This window comes from Haliotis asinina, chromosome 4, assembly GCF_037392515.1.
Source record: "Haliotis asinina isolate JCU_RB_2024 chromosome 4, JCU_Hal_asi_v2, whole genome shotgun sequence".
Taxonomy (NCBI): Eukaryota; Metazoa; Mollusca; class Gastropoda; order Lepetellida; family Haliotidae; genus Haliotis; species Haliotis asinina.
In genome coordinates this window covers 59,752,326-59,780,263 of record NC_090283.1, presented here as the reverse complement: position 1 = coordinate 59,780,263, position 27,938 = coordinate 59,752,326, and the positions used below count along the sequence as shown (strand labels likewise).

Below are 27,938 nucleotides of genomic sequence, written 5' to 3'. Positions count from 1 at the left end.
ATTCAAGAAAACCCCGAACATAAAACATTTTTGGTATAAAAGAGAAATTGCTGTGCCTGTTTTATCAATCCCCGACATGACACCGAAGGAGGTCCTGCACACCTGGATATTCTATGCCGTGTGGTTTGCATACTTCTTTGAAGGTTTTGCTGCTGACGTCATCTTCTTTTATAGTAAACTATATATGCATTGTATTCTAATAAATTTTATCCCACGGTAGAAATGTCATCAAACAAAACGATACAATCACGTGTGACAAAAAAGCAAAAACATTTTAGTTTGGGAGAGCTATCGTCAAGGGTGATTTACACTACATTTTGATGGAAGAACGTAGTATGTACTAAGCCATTACATATTGGCCACGATGAATAGAGAGGATGTAGGGTGGTTTTCAGTCAGGTAAATACGATAATATTTGCAGACGTAACCTGTGTTATTTTAACACCAACCAAGGTCCCTTGCATTGTGATCTACCTTCAGTTCCTGGCAATCTCTAGTCCGATTCTACATTGTGTTGTTTCGATATGATTTAGCATTTTACACTGAACTCAAATTAGTTTTAATTCATTTGTGATATTCGAAACGTTACGCTCTATTCACTGACAGGATTTTAAAAATGTTTTAATATATTTATTCTTAGTATTGTCGTCACGGCTGCTGTAACAATGTGGCGTAAAGGTTGTTTTTGTTTTCATCCATACAGTGAAACATAACATATGTTGCATCATACGTTGCACACGTGTAATAAACGAATTTCATTAGGCGGATATACAACCATGGCCTCCAAGGCCCCAATGGAATGTGGAACTACTTTTTTACTACGAATGTTCAGTCTCGCTACTACGAGATCATACCAATCAAATGCTATGAAATACAAAACGTTGCAAACAAACAATTTTTACACACTCTGTGTTTATTGATGTTAGATTTCAAGTAAAGGTAAAAATAAACTCGGCTCGATAATAACAAGTGGATCACACATCACTGGCGACAAACGGCTGTAACACATTGCGCACAAACATTGGATTTAGAAATTGCAGGTCAATAACGTAGCGACAACGCAAAATCATGCAGGTGTCTGGACACTGCCACTATTACTGGCCCTATTTCGTCTGGATTACTGTAAAAGCCTACTCGTGGGAATATCTGTACTATATACTACCTTTCGGAATAGATTCTTATGCCGTTAACAACGGTACACGATTCTATACCGAAATGTCACATCATATATGCTGAGTAACGGGATCGGGTGATCAGGCTCGCTCCCTTAGTTGACACATGTCATCGGTTCCCAATTGCGCAGATCGATGCCCATGTTACAGGGATGTTGTTGATCACTGGAGTGTCTGGTCCAGACTTGATTTTTTTCCGACGGGCGCCATAGATCCGGAATATTGCTAAGTGATGCGTAAAACTAAACTCACTCACTCTTATACCATTAACAAAGGCATACCGTTGTCTGCTTTCTTAGAGCTGGTGCGTCAGTTGTGTCTGTATGTCTGTAACACTCCTCGACAGAATGACACGTGACAAACCATGAATCAGAACCTGCCTGCTCGATCCGTATCAATGAACACTTAGGAAGATCAAGGATGAAAGGTTCAACCTTCAATTATGAATAGACACCGACTCTGAGAACTAGCATGCCATACACAGTTTCAGATATTATTTCTATTTGAACTTGTAAAACCCCAGCCCTTCGTCTCAGGTGACGGACACCCTGGTGTTACACGGTCATGTGATTTCTTCTGTCCGCTAGTAATGCAGTATCAGTTATCAGTTATCAGTTATCAGTTATCGGAAGGATTCACAAAAGTAATTAAAACGAATGTTTATTAAGAAGAACGTCTTTACGTGATTGACTTTGTGGGCGAGTCAATAATATTTTACGCCGCTTTTAGCAACATTCCTGGGGACAATCGAATGAGATTTGTGCTTTGTACCCTTGTGGGGAATCGAAACCAGGACATTCGGCGTGACGAGCGAATGCTTTAACGTTTATGTTACCCCAACTTCGTTAAATGTAACCCTGTATCAGTTCCTTTCCTGAAAATACAGTATTGTTAGTAGATCTAGCACCGGCCGATAACACCAGTGCAGTACGGGGTAAAGCGATCGATTCGATGAGCACATAAAAGTACATACTAGACATGAGATCGGGCTTTACGGTGAAGCGCATGTAAAATGCCCCATTACAATACAGAGATGTTCAGTGAGTCGTGGGTTGCCAGACACCTTTACAGAAGTAAAAGCAAAAAACAAATACAGAGGCAAAAACAAGAACAACAACAACGATTCTTTTGCGCAGATACGTTTCCGCTAGCAATCATGCAAGTCGTATTCCACATTTTAATAAGTAGATCAATATATTTCGTTCTTAACTCCATAAGTTACATAATAAAATGCATGGCTTTTCCATTTTCGATAGAGTTCCCACCACGCTACTTAAAGTAGGAGCATAGTCTCTGTTCACATCGTGTACGAGTATATCGTCCTGTCATGAATTGCCCCACAACCAAATCTTGCAAGTAAATGTAAAAATAAACTGGAAAAGGCTGAGAGGGAAAGTGTTACAGATGGAATGCTGGTGATTTAACATTTAATAATGCGGGGACGATTGGACCTTTGTGTAAGAGAATCAGATCGTGTAAGTTTAATAGATTATCTCAAAAAAAAAAAAACACACACAAAAAAACAAACAAACAAACAAAACAAACGAGTGGGCTATTTACATTGTTAGAAATCAATTAATGACCTACTGTTTTCAAACAATCGTCAGAATATGTAACAAAAGTGCCGATAAAATTATTTTGCACGGTTGCAGAAATAAAAACTCGAGTTTTCCTGCAAATGTTGATTTCAATGTGATTTCTTACAAGGATTAGAAAGGCATCGCCACAACGCAACAGGAATCACCTTTCAGTTGAAATTGTACAGCAAACAGCATTCACTGTCTGGCAATAAAAATTCAGACTACTTTCAGAAATTTGGCGTTCGTCTTGAAGGAGTTTCAAGGTGAAACGACGCAACGTCGCCAGTGAAGGAATGCATCCTCGAGATTACCAATCTTCTGCTGCTAGTCGTCTGAATGTTAGTTTGAGCAAGATATCATGGCTTGCAGCTCGCTTCAACCAAACAGGGATAACAAATGACCGTCTTTGTACAGGCAGACCTCGAGTTACCACTGCATCCCAAGATCGGTACACCCGAGTACTACAATTGCGTGATCGTACTGCCACGGGTGAGAGCACAGCAGCCAGGGTATCTGGACTTCGAACTTCAAACTGTATGGAACAAACTGAAAGAGACTGGCCTGAGAACCAGAAAACCCAACGTCCTGGTCGTGCTACTTCGTCATCATCGCGCTCAACGTGTCCGTTATCTAAAAGTATCCACTTGATTGCACATGCATTACCTTCTAAACTGGTGTAAAATTCCATGCACTAAAGTCTAATAGTGGGCGAGTTATGCATGTTTGAACAGATTTCTTGTCTATTCGTTTCTTTTTTTTGGATAGTACACTAATAAAGCACCTGCATTCATCAACATCTTGAGGAATTCATATCATCAGTTTGTATTCAGTTTGTCATTAGTTTGTTGTAAGATATAGCTTAAAGGTCACATGCAACCAAAAAATCAAACATAATTAAAACACAAGTATCACTTATTCATGAGATATAATATGCATTGCTGCTTTCAAAAACAAATACACGGAATTATAAGCGTACAGTCGCGATTCAAAAGTGAAACACTTTGTTTTTGGGCTTACTTCTCTCGAAATGAAACCTTCGGGAGACCGAACCCGGTCATAGCGGGTGGGTGTGCAGTCAAGTGTAACGACGACTTCCGATTGGCTGGCTCATTTACTGATACGCTGAGGGCTCATTGTATGTACAGAAAGACCATCTGTTTGATGGGCATTTTATAAGTATGGCGAGTCACTAGAAAGTAACATTCTTTACGGAAAACAGCTTCTTTATCGTTTTTGATGCATCGTTTCAGTATGGATTCTTGTACCGTTGTCAAACAAAATCATATACACTAGAAGAAGTTGTTCTCCATAAAGAACGTATAGAGAGATATTGGTTTTTGTAAATACATGTTCTCTGAATTTGCGTTCGATCCAATCAAAAATCATCTCAGTAGAGATGGTGACCCACTGCGCGGCAGGAAACTCATTCGTCCAAGTACAAAGCAGGACTTGAAACTGACCAGAGTTTGCACCAGTTTCCGTTAGATCCAGTCATCCGCGAAATATGGATGTAGTTTGTTTGCAACCCACAACCATAAAAACATGTCATGTGTACAAGTATCACACCTGCCTAATTACATAATGTGGTAGAGACAAGACTCGGGTGCACGAGTCATAATTCAATTGGGTTTGATTATGGCGTATAGCCTGATAGGTGTTAAGTTCAAATTGCATGTGGTCAATGATTGAAGCTGTGTATTGCATATTGTCTTTAGCAGACAGGCAGGCAGACATATAGGTGAACCTATTCACTGAGCATGCGTTATTGGCGCCGCGCAGCACAGTTATTGAAACCACATTTTTCCCCAGCTGGGGAGACATTTAGTGAATCGTTTGAACTCCGATTTCGCGGGCATTTTTTCATCGCGTTTTCTTTTCAAATTTATAGGATGAACTGGCATTTTTGGTGATTTGTTTTTGTAAGTGCATACCGAAAGGTATCGGAATCTGCATGTGACCTTTAAGATATCTATGTAGTGACTTTTGTGTTTCAGTCTGAAATAACCTGTGAAGATCCGGGTTGCAAATGATCTTCAGTAACCCATGCTTGTGGCAACAGGCGACTAAAGGTATCGAGTGGTCAGGCTGACTTAGTTAACGCCTGTAATCGTATCCCAATTGCGTATCTAGCATAGGACAGCATAGCATTTTTATATAGCACACATATCAACTGGAACATGCTCAAGGCGCTTGAGTGTTCCCTTGATCAACGAATGTCCTTTGCTCATGTTCTTTTATGCATCTTAACTCCCTGGGGTGTATTAAACTCTTGCAGCCTGTTAAGCGCAGCAAGTTATCACACAGCCTCATGCTCACAAGGTACTGTGACAGTGCACGGTTTATCTTTATATTCTTCATATTTGTATATTTTCTTTTGCATGTATGTATTTTGTAATATATAGTTGCCACATATATTTTTTCTGTGTGTATGCATTTTGTATATATTTTGCAGAGTTGCTAATATTGGAATATCACCTAAATTAGCCTTCATGTCATGGCTCAAGCTGATGTAAGGCACCTGGCAAGGATAATTAACACAGGCCATCTATGGACACCCAGAAGTCCAGTCTAATTAACCCTAAGCTAATTGGCCCTAACTACTGTTGTCACAGCCAGGTGACACCAGCTGTAGGAAGTAAACTGACATCCAGACTGAAGTTGTCATTCCTGGATTTCTTCAAAAGGCAATACATTGCCTTGGTGGCGCCCTCCGTCAGTGCTTTAATTGCTTGAACAAAACGCGCATTCCTGTGAAATTTAATTCCAAGGTAATCGTATGTATCAACAATATTTATAACTTCAGTTCCAAAGGTAAAGTGAAATTTAGAAGATTTCGAGGGGCCGCTTCCAAAGATAACAACTTTCGTTTTGGATAGGTTTACTTTAAGTTTCCATATCTTACGGTAATGAAAGAAGACATTCGGAGATTTTTGTAATTAAAATCATTTGAATTTTCACTGAACATTACGGCGTTTTCTGCGTATGACATTATAATAAAATGGCATAAGAGGTTAATACTGTTTGCATGCATTTCATTACAACTACTGTCAAAGAAATGCTGTTCAAGATCGTTCAGGTATAAAAAAAATCAAAAGGGGCGACAGGTTTTCTCCTGGTCGCACACCCTCAAAACCCGGGAATTCATCTGATATAGTATTTTCAATCATTACTCTAGATTTTATGTTATGATACATATTTTTAAGAGTGTGAACAATCTCCTATCTATCCCAGTTTTTGTTAGTTTATGCCACAACCCAAGTCTCCAGACTTTATCAAATCCTTTAGTAAAATCTACAAATACTGTATATAGTTTCTTGCTAGAGAATTTTAGTATTTGGATCATCATTTGCATAACAAAACTGTTATCCCATGTGGAAAACCCTTGTCGGAGGCCTGCCTGTGATGTATTGTTGGTATCTAAGAATGTATAATTCAGTTTGTTATTTAACACTCTTGTAAAACGTTTAAGATTGTTATAGGTCTGTATGAGTTGGGATCATGTTTACACATTTTACCTTAATAGATTGGCTTAACAGCACCGGTAGAAAACCTGCTGGTAATACAAGGTTGAAATGTTCTATATTCCTTTTAATTGTTTTACCGCAAATCTTCTTCCTTCTCGTGAAATATCGCTCTTAAGGGTTTGAGTATTGAAAGTATATGTCTCAGTCAATTCCTCGTCCAAATCAGCCTCGTTTGCTTCGAAGTCCTCACTTATTCCAACAAAATAATTATAGAAAGTGTCAACATCAGGATTATTTTCAATTTGATTACCGTGCGCTTTGTTATGCATTTTCCAATATTCTCTAGATGAGATTTTCTTATGCTTCCGAAATAGAGTATTGATTTGATGTTGATAGTTTCGTATGTGTTTATCTAACCTTGTTTTATAATTCTTGGACATTTGCCGAAAATGTGCTCTATCAATAGCTGAATTTGTTTTCTTTAACTTTAAATTTAGCTTTCTGGAATAATTTTCTGTTCCGGCATTCCTGGTCAAACTAGGCCTTATCTGTAATACTTGAATGAGTGGTATTTAATTTTTATTAATTTCTTTTTTCCAAATGTTGCATAGGCGGCTACAGTAAGCACATTCTCGACATCACGAGTCACACTGTTGATCACCTGTTCATTAACCTGTGATTCACGTGCTGCACGTGGGCGCTCAATCACCTTCATTGATATTGTTATTGAATGTGGAGGATAAATCAGTGACATACTTTTTCGGTTTTCTACTTTCACATGGAATTCTGTCTGAATTACTTTTTGCATTTGTTTGGATATCCGTCTGAGAACTTGTGGAATTGAGAGAGAACCTTACCGGGCAATGCATGTCAGGAAATAGGGGTGAGTAATCTAGAATTTCAAAATCTATAAAACGTGATAGACAGAGGGGAGTAGATAGAACATAGTCCACAACAGATCTGTCTTTACAGGTTGCCTTTCCGACATTATGATATTTTCCTAAGCGACCATTACATATTAATAAATTAAGATGTTTACCCATGCCAATACGTTTAACTTCGAAATTATTTGTCCAATCTTGTTGTTGATCTCTCATGAGACAGATGTAGTTCGTCTGGAACTAATTGTGGTTTAAGTTCAATGTTCAGTTCATTTACGTCTAATCCAAACTCATCTATAATGTGTTCGTCAGATGCACAAAAATCACGTTAGTCCTTGAGTTAAAATTTCCAAACACAGTAATATAATCTCTTATTGAGGCGAGATTAAGGATTGATGTCTCAAGTTCTGTCAATACATCATGATGCACATGTCTTGAACCCTCTGGGGGTATATAAACACAACCACAGTACAGGTCTTCACCAGTATTTACAAGTGACTTACATACTCTGATCCATAGCACATACTCACTGTCATCTGATCATTCTACTGCTGATATATAATCATTAAGATTGTTTCTGATGGCAATCTCTAATCCACCAGATGTTCTCAAGGCCTTTTGTCGATGTTCGAGGTGGATTGGGAAGTTTTCAATGTCAAACTCATCCAGGAAATCAGTTTTAGTCTCCTGAAAGCCTATAATGTGATTTTCTGAAATCAGGGATATGTACTCGTTATAATCTAATCTTTCTCTAAGACCACATACATTTACAGAGAGACAATTTAGAATAGGTGTACCAACACCATCATTCACAACTTCTTCGTCACCGTAATTGTCTTCAACATTATTAACATCATTTTCATTTCCTTCAACGTTGTTAGCAACGCCATCGACATTTACATCAATGACATCACTGTTATCAATCGTGGTAGTGTTACTTACAATACCATTACCTTTTCTGTCAGTGACAGTAGTATCACCGTTATCAGTAGCGTTAGTGTTGCTTATAACACCATTAACATTTCTGTCAGTAATAGTAACATCACTATTATCTACAATGTTAGTGTTACTTACAACACCGTCAGCAAGAATGACAGTGACAGTAACAACACTGTAATCACTAGTGCAGGTGTTACTTACAACACCATCCAAATCTGTCTCGGTGACGGTTACATGACTGTTATTAATAGTGCTAATATTTCTTACGGCACCATGGACATTGACTTTTCCACATCTGTGATTAAAATGAGCAGTATTTGTTAAGCAGTCGCCAATGGTAGCACAAGCACATATTGAATTGATAAGGTAACTTGCAGAATCACCTTTATTACCTGTATCAGTATTGTTACAGACATTATATTCATGTTTTGCATTACTAGGTATAGATTTAGTGCTCCACCATTATCTCTACTGACATAATCACTTTTAGATATATCAGGTGGAGTTAACAAAAGTTGAGATGTCATTACAGTTTGGGTGTTAGGGTCACAAACAGCGTGGTAACTAGGGAAGCTTCCATTACTCCAGCGCCGAAGAGTTCAGCCTTAGTTAAGGTTACGGCTAAGGTTGGAGTCCGAGTTAAGGTTGCCCTAAGGTTGTTTTGTGCAACGGGCGTATCTTTTTCTTAAGGTGACCGTAAGTCTAACCTTAGTGCTTAAGGTTGATCTTAGCGAAGGTTGTTTTGAACAACGGAGCAATGGTCACTGTTGATTTCAAGGATTTCAAGGGAGTAGGTACTGTTAGATTCAGGATTGAAAAATGGTACATGTCATTTAGCATCGTCACATGCATTATTCTCTCGACCACCACGTCCCTAGCGAGGACCAGGTATGTCAGGGGTGGGGCGATAAGGGGATGGGGGCACTGACGTTTGAAGCACTTTGTCAATGTACTGTTTGTCGATATTTATAAAACAAGCCGTAATTAAGCTGGTGTAATAATCATGTCACGGTCACGTGACTACCCCTCCAAACATTCATTTCGGCTTGTTCAATCAGTAACCGTTAGTAAAAATGTCTGATCTGGGTCAACCAATCAACATCGTAATTAAAACACCTATTATACGTTTTCGGCCAATCGTAAAAGAATTCAAACATTGATCAGTGGTGTTTCAGCTATATAAAGAGGTCGGTCAGTTCCTGTTGACACATTTGACCTCACAATAAATGTTGACACATCTCTTTGACGGATCATTGACTTACAGAATTCTACATTCTAGTTAAGGTATGCTTTCTTGTACTACTCTTGTTATTTTATTTAATGCTATAAATAAAATGTTTCATCAATTAATATATAATGATAATATGTATGTATAGTGTCTTCTGCATGGACAGAAAGTATTTTGCCCAATGACACTGCACGTTACTATACCCGTAACTAGGTGTTGGCTCGTGTTAGCGTGTCCACCACCTGGCCACGTACCATTAGATGAGTCGGTTCTTTTAAGTACACAGTTTTTTGTACTGCACATTAGCGGTAGTGACAACACGGAAAGAGCCTGCACGTAATGTTAGCTCCGAGGTCATTACACCTGGTCAGATCTGTCGATCGATGGAGGCACATTTCACTTACTAGTGCGACACTCTAGACAGCTCGCCCACCTTGTCCATGCTGTTGATCACCGGATTATCTGGTCCAGACGCTAGTATTTACGGTCCGCCACCATATACAACAATACACCGAACCAACCCTATTTCTGGGTATCGGTTTTGTCATTGCATTTATCATCATAAACATTCTGTAAGCAATTTATACAGCACAATTACACACATGAAAGCAGCACAGCTATGTGTATCTGTAATTTATACAGGCTTGACGAGCAAAAGGTTGATTTGTAAAGAGGTGAATGAATATTTCAATATTTCAATGAAGAATGAATAAAGGTTTACGCTACCGTCAGTAAACTACAGATCGCACACAGAAAATAAAACTACAACAAACTGAAGATCGATGTCAAGGAGGGCACGAAAATGAGCCGTTGAGGTCACCTGCATTTTGTCAAACGGACAGAAACATCCACACTCATTAACTATAAAAAGTGTGTTCGAAGAATTATCTGAGAAGACAAAATATCTTGTGCAATTCATTTCATTTTTTTATTTACATTTTTTTCACTCACAGGTTCGGTACATGCAGTCAAAAGGTGGCACTTCCTACTGCTTGTGTACATGTGTGTGTGTGTGTGTGTGTGTGTGTGTGTGTGTGTGTGTGTGTGTGTGTGTGTGTGTGTGGATGGATGGATGGATGGATGGATATGAGACAAAGATAATATAGATAACATAGACGAAATTATCCATGGCTCTCCTTATAGTGCTGGAAACGTGCTTGTAGAGATGATCAAAACGAAACGAATTTGTCAACACCACAAGAAGCCTAATAAACATATTTTGCGATGTCAAAATACTTAATTATCTCCCTTTTCACAAGACCGATAAAGGGTAAGTTGAATTTCTAGTGTGTCTTAGGATAACTTGTTTCACAACAAGTATTATGGCATAAATTGGATTATTATTTTTCCGTTTGACCCCAAACAAGACATTCTGTTTGTGTGATGCAACGGAATATTCAAGTCAGTTAAGAGCCATGACTGGAGTTTTTTCACAGTCCCAAAAGAGATGGGCAATTGATTCAATTTTATAATTACTAAAACTACAAATGGGAGAGTCTACTTGATCCCAAACAATGGCTGTTTTGTAATTTGTATGTGGTAATTTTGTAAGCTGGATAATTCTCTAACCATCTTAGATCAGAGCTATAAGTGCATTTCCATGGGATAATATTAAATATTTCCGAGTACTTTGTTAGAAGGTTTAGACTCAGTTTGATTTGTAAAGATATGGATGAATATTTCAATGACTGGATGCAGAATAAATAAACTTTTACGCTGCTGTCAGTAACATCAACAAACTACAGGCCGATGTCAAGGAGTGCACGACAATAGGCGACACCGTTTAAATCCTCTGCATAAACACAGCAATTTTGTCAAACGAACAGAAACATCCACACTCATTCACTGTGAAGGGTGTGTTGGAAGAATTATCTAAGACCACAAACTGTTTCTTGTGCAATATTAATTCATGTTATCATATGCAGCGGTCAGGACACGTTTCTTAAGATACCAAGCATTAGGGCAGATCTGTCGGTTGTTCTAGGCATTTTCCGGTTCTAAGCCACTGTTTCATATCTGTGTAATGCGTCCTTGTAATATTTCCATGTAATTTGGCGCACAGCTGGTACCTCCAAACAAAGTCAGTCCCTTCTGAATTAATGTACTCTCATACTTGTGCTTCTTTATCAGAATATCACCCATAGCTCTCATTTCTCTCCAAATATTTGATATAATTCGCCAAACTCTTGGGACTGTCAAATGATGCCGTGTTGATGAAGGTTCCTTCTGGCAGAAGACGTGTGTAGTTAGCGCCTCCACGAACGATGGGAATAGCTGTAGTCATGAACGTGTTGTACAACTTTTCTGTGATATAGTCTTTACAAAGGGAATTTTCAAACGACAGATAAAACCGATACGTTGTGTTTAACAGACCAAGACACTCGAAAGACCTTTCTTTGGGGCAGTCAAAGCTCCTGTTTTGTCTGCAGGCACCATAGATGTCAACATCAATATATTTTTGCAGTTCTTTAACATACACTTTCCTCTTTGACGGCGTACCACAGTTACTAACAAACCAAGCTATTGATCGACTTTTTCGTCTTAGAACATCACTTATATTCACAGTGCCTCCTGTATACAAGATCCTATTGTAAGGAAAGGGTATATCTGAATCTAGGCGGTACGTCAATGTCCAGCTGAAACGTCCATTCCAGTCAGAACGGAAAATTGTGTTTGAATGATAGTGAAGAGGTGATTCCCACCCATACAAAATCCATATCTGGTTCATGTTGGTGTTTGGGTGTTTTGATGAAGGTAACTTAACGCCATTGACAATCACAGCATCAGCAGATGATATGTGTGCCTCGTTCTTATTTATTTCACACGAACGAAACAGTGATCAAAGGACTTTACAGTCTTGTACAAGGATGGGACGCTCATCCACATAACACGTTTCCGCGGTTCGTAGCCTGTTGTAGTAATGTTCAGTCTGTCTGTGAAGCACCAGGTGATAATTTAGGGACACCTCGAGGGGGGACAGTTGTCTTGTAAATGTTGTTAGATTGGAGCTTTGCAATAGAAACACATCCAGTAATGGAGTTCATGTCATGTAGAAAGCCACCGCAGCAAGAGATGTCACCAGACATATCACGAAACATAGTCTTGTACTTATAATTCATTGTGGCAAATGCTGAAACACAAACCATGCATTTGATCAAGAAGTTGAACCTCGTGTAAACACATATTAATATTCATATTCATTTATTTAACCAAACTCGTCTCACTGTCAAAGGTCAATATCCCTCTCTGTCTTAATCCACTCTGATAGAACATTTCAACAGGTCACTTCTCCCTGTTGGGCAATTACGAGAATGAATCTGGCTTTACAACACTTTTAACAATATTCCAGTGATATCTCACCATGAAAGGACACATTGTACTCATGCCCGTGTCATCAGTGTGAATGTCTTAACTACTTACTTAGAACACCACCAAGATTCGTCAGTATCCACAACCATTATTTAGTTCTGATCCCAATTAGTATGATGTTGCATCCGATATTCTGGGCTGACGAAGGTTGTTATTCTTGTCAGTAGAGTTAGTACTTGAGTGACTTAACCTACTCAATTCTAATCATAAGTAATGCTACTGGAAAGTGAATGTTGGATCAAGGGAAATTCTAGAAATATTTTCCGTATGAACAGTGTAATCATACATGTACATATTTATCTCTTTAAATAAACTTCTTTCAGTGGCATTTTAGAAGTTAGGAAGTACAATATAGGACAAACATCATGGGTGCTCTCACGATTAAAAGAAGTTGCTATCCATAAAGTGTGTTCCATCTTGTATTTGAATGAAGATGTTGTTCACTGAAACGGGACTGTGAATGTTGAGCTGTAACAACATATAATCGGGAACCTGGCCAAATGGGGTAAGCCAGGTTTAAAGTGTCCTAATTGCTTTTAGATTATGTTTGAAAAGATTTCCGGTGGTAATGCAGTGTTTACATCGGCCTTTCAGCAATGATTTTGTCTTAACGTTAGACTTACTAGTTGATTGGTAAAGAATAGTTTCTTGATGGAAGAATAAAATGTCTTCCCTACGAGTCGACGGACGCAGGAATATATTTACAGTTTGTATTCAGTCCTTAAGAATAAGAACATTGATAAACAGTCTACCTTTGTTTGTTATATTGTAACGGGGTATATAGCGTTCATTCTGACCGTATATATTCACACAATATAATTTGATATAGATATGTTTATATAAGTGAAAAGGGTATTAACGTCTGAGAATTGTGATGATAGGCCATTTCAGTAATCTGAATGTTCAGGCAAGATGAAGCAATTCTGACTCGTGGTCTGTGTAGTTCAAGTCAGTAAGTCTGTCGGCAATAAGGTCGGTCTTCAACCAAATACGATGGGCAGGTGGCATCTGTACATCTCCAGTATGTTTTCTGAGCTCTGCGCCTGTTGACTCTATACTTGAATCCATTGTGATAAAGATTGTGACCTCCATTAATGTTGTCAGTCATAGCAGGGATACTCTACTCTATATAGGTTCCCTGGTCAGTGTAACCTGCAACATCGCATTTGCCATTTGGACAGTGATAACAACATTTTCCCGATTTATTATATACCCAAATAATACATGTTTTCAACTGGATTCCAATAATCCTGCTACTTCCAATTTCACAACATAATTTGCGGGGACTTTTTTTTTGTTTTGTTTTGTGATATGTGAAACTCTAAAATGGTAATCCTCCCACTTGCATAACGTAAAGTAATACATGTACTTTGTTTGCAACCTTATTTCTCTTACAAATTGTTAAAAAGACAAAGTTAATTCATTTCCTCATGATACTCGCATAACGTAAAATAATAGCCTGTTTGCACCTTATCTCTCTTACAAATTTGTGAAAAGATTTCCTTAATTCACTTACTCGTGGTTGACTAAGTCACTAAGCAAACATTCTCTTTAACACCGCCAACGTCTGATCCTGATCTGAGTTTGATATTTGATCACGTGATATTATCAAAATACATTTCAAATACAGTGAGCTCGTGATAGCTTAGTTTATCTGAGGAACACTCGCATACGGGCCGGATCGCCCCCTAGCCAGTCAGGTCAGTGTGACATAGCATTGATAACAGAGGCAGACAAATATCGATCAAGTGGCGACGTCATCGTGCTTTTACATTGTTCGTATTAAAGGAGGCATTATCAGGCAAATGGAGTTACACATTTTCGTGTTCTGTAAAGGGGAAGACTAATACATTTTTGTTAAACTGAAATAAAAGCCAACTTTACCTTGATCAAGTCGTATTCAAACAGGTGTCCCCCAGCGAGACATGTTCGTATCTACTCAGTTAGTATCGACTGCCGCCCTCTCTACCTGGTAACAGACCCTGATTAATCCCATTATAACCATTCACTTGCGCAATATTTAGCACTGGCCACAGTGGTCACTCTCAGTGTGTCTACGGTTAGTTCCCCTGACGGTATCCTCCCGCCCAGCCCGAAAATCCCAAAGGAGCAGTTTTGTTACATGGGATTAACGCTCTGAGTTACAGCCTGTTTCCCCGACACCTTGAGTGAGTGTTGGATAGAGAGTCGGAGAACTTTAACCGCTAATGCCTTGAGTGAGCGTTCTCTCACTATCTTCAGTGTTCACTCAGTGTCATCCAGTTCATAATATGAAAACTCAGACAACTTAGACAGCTTCAGTCAAAATGGCATATGCAAATTGATCTGATGTATCAACAGTGTTCCAGTGTGTCCACATGAAGGGCTGCTTCTTCCATTACACGCAGTGCCTTACCTGGTTTTCTAGAGAGACATGTAAGGTGTCAGCTACCTAGAGAGACATTCTAGAAGTCACCAGGCGTGCAGCAGTCTTACCACTAGATTAACAGCTAGTCTCTGAAATGAACATATTTTACTGAAAAAATGTTCATAGTGAAAAAAAATAATACAATGAAATGAAGCCCCGAGACTTTCTTCATTTTCAGCCTGAAGCTATGGAAATCTAGACTTGCCACATTTTCTAGACTTGCGTGGGATTTGTTGGATATATATATTTCAGGGTCTGTACGACAGACTATCTTACCACTAGTGCCATTAGAGAAACTAGACGATGTATGGGTTCATCTCTTGGAAGATCGACCATCAGAAGTAGCCGACATAGATAGGTTTGCGGACTACGTTTCTGAGAAGTGAGTTCAGTAAGAAGTGTGTTGACTGTTGCACAGACATACCCTGATTGAATGATATAACAGAGAGGTAAATACACGACAGAAAGAAAGGCAACAGGATCGGGAGCAAAGTTAGCATCGTCAATAACGGTGCAGTCATAGTCAGTCATATTGTCAACGATTTCTTCGTGATAAGTGATGGGATTGTCTGTAACCATGGAAACAGCAAGTTTATGAGCAGGTTCATATGGCACAAGCAGGTTGGACATTCACTGCGGCTCATTAAACGAAGCGCTGCTATACGCATTGATGCTGGCCATCCTTATGACATCGTTCTTGATGTGACATCATTTGATTCATTAACGTTCCGTGACGTCGTGCACAATATTAGCGGGGAAGATATCTCTATCGTCCCTTCTCTGAGCGGGCGAGATATCGATATCTTGTCAGGGCTCAGATACGACCATGCCGATCCTGCCCGTATCAGAGTCCATATCAGGAAAATATCACTGTATTAAGTGATAACGCTCTAACAAGATATTATAGAGAAACAAAACAAACAAAACAAAATGAAACATATATCCATATATTTTATGATATACATGTATTTGTATTTGAGAATAATGTGAAATTGTCAGTTTTCCAAGTCACTGAAAGATATTTATTAAAAATTGGTTGTTTACACTTTGCTAATGCATTGACAGATCCTGAGTGTCTTTACCCATCACTATTTGGGAGAGAAACATACTTGTCATATTATTATGAATCAATTTGATATGAAAATATATGAAAATGTTTAAAGTTGCAGCCAGTTGTTAAACATAAAGCATTGACAAATCTATCATAATTAAATTATTGCATAAAATTATGAATGTAATGCAACTTGTTCTGAAGTGAGACATATAATTTTGGCATACATGCAATATGAACGCATTATTTATGAAATCATCCCGAATTTTATGTGAAACTATAACTGAAAATATATTTCATTTAACAAAGCATATGTATCGTGCAGTTGCCACTGCACTACATCGTCACAAAAAGAAAAGCATGAATGTTATTCTGAAACACAAATGCCATGCCCATATCCGCGCACCTGTTGTTGAGGCTGATGTTTGTAAACGGTGTTGCGTCGGACCATGTGTAAAACAATGCTATCATCAACATGCATCACAGTCATATGTTTACTGACTTCATATTCAGAGTAGAGTAAAGTAATGGGCCTGATATGAACGAAAATTCAGATAAAATATACTGGAAAACTTGCATCTGGAGTGTTGATCGACTACTGTTTCCGGGTCTCGGGAGCAAGGCCAAATTGTTTCCTCTATCTGCCATTTATATAGTCAAAAATACACCATAACATTCTTGACCTTTGCATTTACTAGAAAACTAGTTAGATTTCGCGATCTTAATTTTCGTCTGTCCCTCGTCACACTAAACTGAAAATGATATATGAAACGCTTGTAGAATACGAAATGATCCCTCTTTCGCCAGGTCTTACACAGGAACGTCCTGTAAACCTTCTGATAAAAATAGCTACATTTTATGTAAGGGTTGTACGAAGCATGTCATGTTTGTTTTTCGTACGTATAACACGATCCAGTACCGGTTTTCTGAGGGTTTGTGCACAAAATAATGAACCACAACCATTGAAATTAGGCCTCGTGGATGTTGAACAATAATGTATTCTATTCTGCTATTTTCATTACATGACATTTTGAAATAAACGTAATAGTGCCATTTGGGTAAAACATGTGAGGACATCGAAAATATTATTTGTTTACGACGAACGAACTGGTCACTGGATTGTCTGGTCCAGATTTGATTATCTAGAGACCGTCGCTCTACAGCTGGAATATTGCTGAGTGAGGCATAAAGCAACAGACCACACAGAACCTGTTTCTGGGTATTGGGTTTGTCCATGCAATTGTCATCATACCATTCAGCAGACTTGCAGCTAAATATCAGTCTGACAGTTTCTATAGCATAATAATTTCACACACGAGAGAAGCACAGCTATCTGTATCTGTAATTTATTCAGGTTTGACGAACAAACAAAAATGAGTTGTAAAGGAATAAATGAATATTTCAAGAGGGTTAAGAATGAATAGGGATTTACGGTGCTGTGAGCAACATCTACATCAGCAAACTACGGGCCGATGTCAAGGAGTGCATGGCAATGAGCAAACGCCGTTTGGATCCCCTTCACTAACAGCACCTTTATCAAGCGGACAAAGCTGTAGTAAATTAACCATAACAAACTTTTCTGTAACTAAGTTAAATATTATTATTCTGGATTTTTATATGTTTTTTTGTAATGTGAAACGCATGAGACATTTAATTTCATGTTACGTGTTGCTCAGGTGGGCCAATACGTGGAAGGATTTTGATTAAGTTACCCCATATGGGTACAATGCGTTAAATCCATTTTGACGTCCCAAGAACTGATATTGCTGGGTGATGCTTTATGCGGCGTAATGCCATACCCACTCACTGCAACTAGTGTGTTCCAAGAATCGTTTGACAACAACACGTGTTTCTTGTGCAATTCACGTTGTGATATCTAACGACTAGGACAAGTTTATTACAATACCAAGCATTAGGGCAGATCTGTCGGTTGTTCTAGGCATTTTCCGGTTCTAAGCCACTGTTTCATATCTGTGTAATGCGTCCTTGTAATATTTCCATGTAACTTGGCACACAGCTGGCACCTCCAATCAAAGTCAGTCCCTTCTGAATTGATGTATTGGTACTTTTGTTTCCTTTGAAGAATGTCACTCAAGGCTGTCTCGTTTCTCTCCAAATATTTGATATAATTCGCCAAACTCTTGGGACTGTCAAATGATGCCGTGTTGATGAAGGTTCCTTCTGGCAGAAGACGTGTGTAGTTAGCGCCTCCACGAACGATGGGAATAGCTGTAGTCATGAACGTGTTGTACAACTTTTCTGTGATGTAATCTTTACAAAGTGAATTTTCAAACGACAGATAAAACCGATACGTTGTGTTTAACAGACCAAGACACTCGAAAGACCTTTCTTTGGAGCAGTCAAAGCTCTTGTTTTGTCTGCAGGCACCATAGATGTCAACATCAATATATTTTTGCAGTTCTTTAACATACACTTCCCTCTTTGACGGTGTACCACAGTTACTAACAAACCAAGCTATTGATCGGCGTTTTCGTCTTAGAACATCACTTATATTCACAGTGCCTCCTGTGTACAAGATCCTATTGTAAGGAAAGGGTATATCTGAATCTAGGCGGTATGTCAATGTCCAGTTGAAACGTCCATTCCAGTCAGAACGGAAAATTGTGTTTGAATGATAGTGAAGAGGTGATTCCCATCCATACAAAATCCACACCTGGTTCATGTTGGTGTTTGGTTGTTTGGATGCAGGTAAATTAACTCCATTGACAACCACAGCATCAGCAGATGATATGTGTGCCTCGTTCGTACTTATTTCACACGAACGAACGTAACAGTGGTCAAAGGACTTTACAGTCTTGTACCAGGGCGGGACATTCATCCACACAATACGTTTCCGCGTTTCGTAGCCTGTTGTAGTAACGTTCAGACTCTGTCTGTAAAGCACGAGGGGATGCTCGATGGACACCTCAAGGGGGGACAGTTGTCTTGTATATGTAGTTAGACTGGAGCTTTGCAATAGAAACGCATCCAGTAATGGAGTATTTGTCAAGTAGAAAGCCACCGCAGCAAGAGATGTCACCAGACATATCACGAAACATAGTCTGTAGTTACAACTCATAGTGGCCGTAGCTGAAACACAACACAATACACTTGATCAAGCAGTTGAAAGTCAGATAAATACATATTCATATCCATCTTAATTTGTTTAACCAAAATCAGCTCAATGTCAATTGTCAAAATCCACTGTCTTGACCCACTCTGAGAGGACATTTCAGCAGGTCAGTCCTCTCTTTTGGGCACCAGAATGTAACTTTGCAACACTTTTAGCTCTTCTTTAGTGATATCTCAGCATGGAAAGACACTAAAATGAGCCTAGAACATTGCACTCATGTTGGGAATCGTAAATGGGTCAGCGGCGTGACGAGATTCGCCTATGATTCGTCAGCTTCTACATCAACAGTGATCGCAATTAGTAGAAGGGCGATATGCTGGTCCCTATTTGATAACTGATGGATGTTGATTGACTTATGATTACTAACGTAATCATTTCTAAGCACAAGTAATGCCATTTAGAAGCAATTGGTACACCATAGTATATCCTACAAATGAGTTCCGTTTACTCAGTTGAATCACACTTGTATATATTGTATTATTTGAATGAAAATATTGTTCATCCAATCATGCTGTAAATGTTAAACTGCAACAACTTATACTCGGGAACCTGACCAGACAGGGTAGGCCATGTTTAAAGCGGACCGTTTATAGTGTATTAATTCGCTTTAGGTTATATTTGGATAGATCAAGAGTGTGTACCCCCAGTGACTTCATTCAGTCATGTATTTCAACATGCACATCATCATCATCATCATCATCATCATCATCATCATCATCAACAACAACAATAACAACAACAACAACAACTATCTCATCAACAGCATTATGAAATACAGCCATTCGGCAATATTAGCGCCATCATCATGACACAAACTTACATTATTAAATGTAACAATATCACATGCAGATATCATTAGTCATGGTCCCACAAGGTGAGATAGTCTCCGTAAGCAAGGCTTGGCACCATCTTTCAGCCGTCTCTTCTCGAGGTCGAGCCGTTCTTCAAGCTGGCGATACTTCTTCTCCCTAGGTCTCAAACAACCACCACCCTGCAACTGCATCAATATTATTGCTGTGTAATTCTGGGCGGCCCTCTCACATTCAGATGTTTTCTTACCCTCAGTAAACCACCAACGGTGGTTATAAGAGTACATATTACACATCAATTATTACATACAGTCAAAACGGCACCGGAATATTACAATATAGTATGGAAGACCAGCTGTTGGTATGAAATGTTTATTATCTAAAGTTTTGTTATAGTAGAGAAGATAACATTTACAAACGTTGTAGGTTTTTTTTCAAACAGAACAATAAAATCTGAACTATCAAACCAGATTCTGTAAGATACTATTTGTTTGATATTAATTTTATTGTCGTCTAGATTCACGAAAAACAGGAAAACAAGGTTTTGCATTGCGTAACTCCTCATTGTGAAATTGTCACTTTTCTATTGCTTAATGTATCCCAATGGCAAAGTTGTTTATTGTTATCGCTCTGTACGTGGACTGAATAAAACAGATTGACTGATGGATTGACTGAACAGGACAGCGAAATATATAATGGCACTCGTCTGCAATTGCTGGAGTGTCACATAATGTACAAGCTCTATGTTCTCTTGAAGTATTATTCCAACGCCCCGTCTCAATTGGTAATCAATGATTAGATGTTTTGAATTTTAATAGAGGGTAATAAATATATTTGGGCTATAAAGGAAAGGCATCAAGGGATGGTAGGGTCTTAATATGTTTATAGTGTTGTCCCTTGGGACTTATTATTATGGTATTCCTCCACTGTTGAAAAAAAATATCTCTTATCCTACTTTCTACCATATTCAGTAACCACGTCCGTCTAAAATTACCTAGAAACATAAATACAGTACTAAGCCCTAGTGCATGTGGGATATATTCAACAATTTCAAGCCAAGAATAGGAATGATTACTTACCAAACTATCTAATGACATGAAATTATTGAAATTGGACAGGGGCGTGGTGAATTAATGCCAATAACTAATAATTCTTTTTGATACGTGAATGTTGATAGGATATCTTCTAATTAATTAGGCGTAGACATTCTGAGATCCAAGGCTAATTTCAAAAGCTTGGTGTGTTCGTTTTCAAGTATGTCTATTTTTCTGTGCCCCACATTTTCTGGTGTCCCCCGCCGTGATATTGCTGGAACATTGCTAAAAGCGGCGAAAAACTAAAACTCACTCACTCACTCCATTCTATGCCCCACAAAATTCAGAGCCGTACATGTTAGGTAAACTCATTAAATCAAGTGCTTTAAATACAGAATCAAGTGGTAAGTCATTATTTCCAGCCATTTTCAATAACAAAAACATACATTTCTTTGCCCGTGTAGCTAGTACATTAATACCTACAGATATCTTTCTATTATTGTGAAAATTACACTCCCAAGTACTCATAATTATCTTCTATTTCAGTTTCTTCTGTGCCATGGTAAAATGATAGCTTATTTGCGTATACTCTACACTTGCCACTTCCAAAAATGACAATTTTAGTTTTGGCACTATTTACAGTCAGTCTCCTTTTCTGGCAATATAGATGAAAACGGTTCAGGGATCTTTTCAGGGAAGACTTTGAGGTGTCGAATAGCACTGTGTCGTCTGCATATGAAAGTACCAGCCATTGTATGAAAACTACATTCATATCATAATTATTGATGGATAGATCAACGTCACTACAATCAAGTGTTTTTAACCATGTTCTAAACCATTTATGAAACCAGAACAATAATGGAGAAAGATTTTCTCCCTGCCGAACCCCTGAGAAACTTGAGAGTGAGTGAGTGAGTTTAGTTTTACACCGCACTCAGCAATATTCCAGCTATATGGCGGCGGTCTCTGAATAATCGAGTCTGGACCAGACAATCCATTGACCAACAATATGAGCATCGATCTGCGCAATTGGGAACCGATGACATGTGTCATCCAAGAAACTTGGGAAAGAGGCAGACTTTTCGTGGTTAAATTCAATACTGGATGCAATGTTAGAGTACATATTTTGAACTAATGTAAAGAACTTTCCTTTTATACCATAAGATAACATGTTTTTACGAAAGACCAACTCTCCAGGCACTGATTAGAAAGATCAAAGAAAGCACAGTACACTTTATGTTTATTGTGTTTTAGGAATTCAATAACTGAATTAAGGATAAACGTTTTGTCAATTGTTGAGTAACTTTTGCGAAAACAAGCTTGGCAAGGGGTAGTAAAGAGTTAATACCTAGAAATCTGGATAATCTGCAGTTACGTATGCTGGTAAATTGTTGTCCAAGGCAGCTAAAAATTTTAAACGAAACTGTAAGAGCCAGGATCACATGAGACACCTCTACCTTTGTAGATGCGCTCGATGACAGCATCAAACAGGTTTTCCAGGAATGTAAGAAGTAAGTCTATTGAGTCAGTCATGTGGTCGTTTTCTATAAGATCTCCATCTGATGCTTTATTTCTTTTCAGTTGTGAAGCTGCTTCAGAAATTTCCTTCTGTGTTACGGCAACAATAAGAACTGAGCAGTCAACGGGTACATGCGTCTCATTAATGTCTTCAATGACTGTGTCATTACGCCCTTGTGCGTATATATTCTCAAAGTATTCATACAAGACTGGGGAAGAATCATTACGCGTAGACTTTCGCTTCTGCAGTAATTTTCAGTATTCCAGTGGGTTTTTCTTCTGCTTGTTTCTTATTTATTTCCCTAATTTACACTTATACTTATTCATGTACTTATTCATACATTCTTCTACTCCTTCCTGCGTGGCGGTAATATATAATATTTCCCTGATTCCTATGTCTTCGATGTTTCTGTCTAGCTGTATGGTAGTGTTTACGTTTCTGAGTACATTCCTTTCCAAATCAAGGTTTGTCAGTTTTATTATTCTTACCATTACCAGCATAATTATATGGGCGTGAAGGGGTGTATGCCAAAAGTATTTCTAGCTGTTTTTGTAAGAATTTCCTAGAAGACAACAGTGGCTTTGTTTTCTTATTCATTTACCGTTTGTTGTCATTAACCACTTCATTTAATATTGTGCTTATACTCTGTATTTGCATAATATCAATATTACTCCCACATTGATCCTTATTTGAAGAGTCATATCTGTTCGGTTTAATCAGTGTAATTACAGGATTAGCAATAATTGGTTTAGGCGCCTTTGGAAAAAAACTGCTATTCATGTTTGCTAACGAAATTGTTATAGTGCAATGCACGTCTGAATATAAAGGAGAAATATCAACAGTTTCAAAGCTCCCGATATATGACAGACATTTAGTAGAACATATGTCATAGTCAACAGTGCTCGTGTCCTTCCGAGTAACAATTCGTGATTTTCCGTCCTTGTCCATTCTACCATTACAAATAAACATATCAAAGTTTTTGCAAATATCAATCAGTTTATGTCCGTAATTTTGTTACTGTCGCGTGAATATCTCTGAAGCAGACCCAGCTCTTATGAAACAATTTCAGGGTCAAAGTCATTTGACATTTCATCATTGTCAGTATCCAACTCTTTTAAACAAATGTTTATTTAGACTTACATAATCACACAGTGTTCCAGTGGGAACATTAAAATCGCCAGTAAGAATGACAGTTTCAAACTGAGAGCACACGTATAACAGTGCTCGAGGTCGGTGAAAACGTGAGTAGGTAGGCTGGAATATGACGTGCAGAGCGGTGGCAGGCTTTCTGTTTCAGGAAGCAGAACAGTCTCTGGTACGTAACCTGCTTCTTGTTTCGCAACAAGGCATATTCTGATGGCAACATCTTATCGTGAACAAAGGTGTGGATGGAGTAGATCTGACAATATAAACTCGGCCACATGCTGAAGGTACCATCACAGAACTTCTGACGCCGATTTCGTGATTGGGAAACATTAAATAGGAAAGCTATGATTTGTTGTTATATATTATTCATATCTAGCTTTACTAATGGGTTTTGAATATTATTTTTTCGAATCAAAACTTAATGGTTTAATGTTTGTATCACTAAATTCAAAAGAGTCTGTACAGAAGGTGCAAAGGGTAATAATGGGATTATGAAGGAAAAGTGTTTATGCAAACCATGTAACGTGCATACGGGTGAATATGATACTGGCATATTATGACAAACAGTATCAATTGCTAAACAAAAGTGCTATATGTTACAGCATTGCTTCTCTGTATGATAACCTTAATGAAAACAAATTTATTTATTTATTTATTTATTTATTTATTTATTTCTTTATTTATCAACTCTTTAATTTATATATTCGAAATGCTGGACGAAACGAGCATGATTTTACAAACATTGAATCGTAGACTCCATGTGCTTAACTCGGAAACTCCTTTAGTCTTAGAGTAATCCAAATTGTCACTTTGTCACCATTTAAAACAGTGATAATTATTCTCGACAATCCGATATTTTCTCATTCCGACTCCGACTCATATATCTAGGAAATGATTATTGTAAATAATTTGTAAAAACATTCGTTAATCAGTCAATCACAATTTATTGTAGTGGAATATGTGCTTGAATAAAAACACTTCTTACCCCAAACCGTTCCCTTCAACATTTGCAGATTCCTGATTTGTATACATAATTACAATTTTAAAATCTGATATGACCAAGACACATTTCAAATTACACAAAAGCTTTGTTTATCTATCAAACACCCGCCTACCGGCCGACCAGCCACGCAGGTCAGTGTGACATCGTGTTCATCATCAAAGCAGACCAATATCGTTCAAGGTGGCGACATCATCAATATCGTGCGTGCACATTGTTTACATCAAAGGAGACGTTATCAGCCAAACGGACTCACATGTTCTATGTTCAGTAGCGGGATGTTTAATACATTACCTTGTTAACTAAAAATCAAAACCAACACTACCTTGAACAAGCTGTATTCAGGTAGGTGTCCGCCAACGTGATGTGACCGTGCTTAATCATGTATTATCGACAGCCATCGACCTGTCGCCTACGCTACCCAGTCGAGGTTTTAGCACTAATAGCGTAATGTTATATTATGGGCAAACTTTAGAAATATTCTGCACGTAAATCCGTATATTGTTCTCTGGAATATGAGCCTTATTTTAGGGTCGGTCATTCTGTTCTCTTTAGGGAATTGATTTAATCAATGGCTCATGAAACATGAATCAGACGCTTGAAAGTGTATCAACATTATTGTTGTTCTCTGCAGTCAGATATAGGAGATTGGTTTCACAGTTTCAGGTGGGGTTTTAACAATAACACACCATACGACCACCGCTGTTTGTTGCCGTTGCTGTCGCTGTGGTCGTATATTACAGGAAGCCAACATAGTATGACATGTAACTGTTCATGATATTGACGTAGAATAGAATATTGAATCTATGGAGCAAACCTAAGTCAGACTATGTTTATAGGTAAAATAGCAAGAAACGCATTGCTCATTCGTGTCAAAAGAATCATTCAATGAGTTTCAATATATTACACTGGCTGTACATAGCTATACATACCTGTAGCTGGACAAAGGCAATCAATAGATATCGATAACAAATATTTATCTGCATGACATCTTTTCTGCTTCTAATTACCTCCTCCTCCTCTTCACATTCCATTTATTTGCAAAATGTCTACCAGTACTTCCAGTTTACCTCTCCTGTTTGTATTAAGCGTCCTTTTCCGAGAAAAAGATCAATTTGAATAGGAGCACCTGACATTAAATACAAGCAGCTAAATGAATGCTTATATGTCCAATCACCTCATGCACATGAATCGTATTTTATTAATGTGTAATAAAATATATGAGGCGGTGGAATAGCCTCGTAGTTAAAACATTCGCTCGTCATGACGGAGACCCGAATAATATGTGTGAAACCCATTTTTGTTGTTCCTCGTTATAAGGACGTAATATTGCTAAAAGCCGTGTACAACTAACCTCAATGACAAATAGTCTTCTGAAGAGTTGTCAGTATACACTAGCACAAAACTGAGAAATAATCGTGGCTATATATGTTCTTGCCTATCTTCAAAGGATGAAAGTACAGAAACTAGAAGGGCTGATATATTCCTGTTGTTGATAGCTACCAGAGGGAGGTGTTTGTGTAGCACCAGCTGCTGGACCTGACACAGATGATGAACCACTCAACCTATCTCCTGTGACAATCACCATCATTGTCACTACCATTAACAATATCATACTGAAATCTTATTGCTCCAATTCCACGAAAGCATCTATGCATCTGTCACTTTTGCAGAGAGTCCCGCTTGACTGACCAGCAGCAATATGCTTCCTAACAAATGGTAATGTATATGTAGATTCTGTTTGAAATGAACGTGCCCACTGGCTGACTGCAGTTCATTATCTCTCACAACAGCTGGTTGAATATTGCCAACAACAAATACAACATTTCTCATTTATTCGAAATATTTATGTCTCAAATATCCAAACCGTATACATACAGAATACAGTAGTAACAACTTCAGACAGATCGTCCATATTTACCTGCAGCGCTGTATGCGATTGACAAACATAAAAATATAGATATCATATAATTACTGACATAACCAAGTATAATGGAAACATCAACTCAACTCTAAACAAGGTCCATGTAGATGTTTCATTAATTGCAGAAGGTGCAACCCGTGAAGATCAGGGGCTCCTTTCACAAAGCAATCTTTACTAAGGTCAGCCTTAACTCACTTTCTATAGCATTAAACTATGGTTACCTTAGCTTTAGGTAACCTTAGTGCAGTGTTAAAGAATGGGAGTTAAGGTTAACCTTAGTTTAGGTTGCTTTGTGAAAGGAGCCACAGGGCTAGAACTGTCTCCAGCAGACCATGATTGTTGTACAAGGCGACTAAGGGAATCGAGTGGTCAGGCTCACTGACTTGGATCTACATTGCCTGTATAGATGCACATGTCGGTGATCATTACGGTCAGGACCGCCAGTATACAATGACATGTGCCAACCAAATCAGCGAGTCTGTCTACCCGATCCCATTTCTCACCTCACACGACAAAGATGGGTTTGTCAATTCTAACCCAGACCTTCAGCTCTGAGGCACTACCTTGAATGGATAAGGCAAAGCATCGTACCTATATCTTAACTGCCTGTATAGATGCACATGTCGGTGATCATTACGGTCCGGACCGCCAGTATACAATGACATGAGTCAATCAAGTCAGCGAGTCTGTCCATCCGATCCCATTTGTCACCTCACACGACAAGCACGGGTTGCTGAAGGTCGATTCTAACCCGGACATTCAGATTTGAGGCACTACTTTATGTCGTATGTACACATACTTCTTTGTCTTTGCTAATGATAAATACCCGGTTCATTTATGAAACTACTCGCGAGAACAATCAAAGATAGGGACAAGACTAAGTATATAAATATTGTATCCTACCTCTCACGCGATATCCACCCCAGTGACCTCTATATAACCCGGATATGACATTCTACAACAAACATGGATGGTGGTGAACTGTGTCAAGGAGCTAGATTGGAGGAGGTGATGTGATATGAGAGTGTTTGCTCCCGTGGAGCTGTGTGCACATTATTTATAGCTGCGTGTTGCACTACTGCACGCTGTGTCGTCTTGTCATCGAACCTTCACTCCGTTTGATTTCATTTGAGGCCGATGAACTGCTCACTAACATAATATCAGGTAATTGCAACAAAACCCGCAATCACATGAAATAGACAGACCAACTCTATTGATTTGTCTCATAATTTGGGTCATATGAATTACAACGGTTTAACAAATTATCAATATTTTGTTGCAA

General features: G+C 38.4%; 1 protein-coding gene and 1 pseudogene across 7 annotated transcripts; both read right to left on the bottom strand.

Annotated features, from left to right (window-relative positions):
* Positions 1–11,148: 11,148 nt before the first annotated feature.
* On the bottom strand, positions 11,149–13,701 carry LOC137281059 (glycoprotein 3-alpha-L-fucosyltransferase A-like; annotated as a pseudogene).
* A 3,720-nt stretch (positions 13,702–17,421) lies between these two features.
* Positions 17,422–27,642, bottom strand: LOC137281739 (glycoprotein 3-alpha-L-fucosyltransferase A-like). Of its 7 annotated transcripts, none has more exons than XR_010956762.1 (3): positions 27,248–27,599; positions 20,045–20,221; positions 17,422–19,181 (listed from the first exon to the last, which is right to left on the bottom strand). XR_010956762.1 is itself a non-coding variant. In XM_067813320.1 (3 exons), the coding sequence occupies exon 3, from the start codon at positions 19,168–19,170 to the stop codon at positions 18,004–18,006; it is 1,167 nt and encodes a 388-aa protein (XP_067669421.1). In that variant the 5' UTR covers positions 19,171–19,181; positions 20,045–20,221; positions 27,560–27,642; the 3' UTR covers positions 17,422–18,003. The 7 variants fall into 7 exon arrangements, 5 of the variants coding, with proteins under 5 accessions (XP_067669421.1, XP_067669423.1, XP_067669422.1 ...); XR_010956763.1 differs by lacking the exon at positions 27,248–27,599 and adding an exon at positions 24,718–24,874; XM_067813320.1 differs by having other exon boundaries at positions 27,560–27,642.
* Positions 27,643–27,938: the final 296 nt, after the last annotated feature.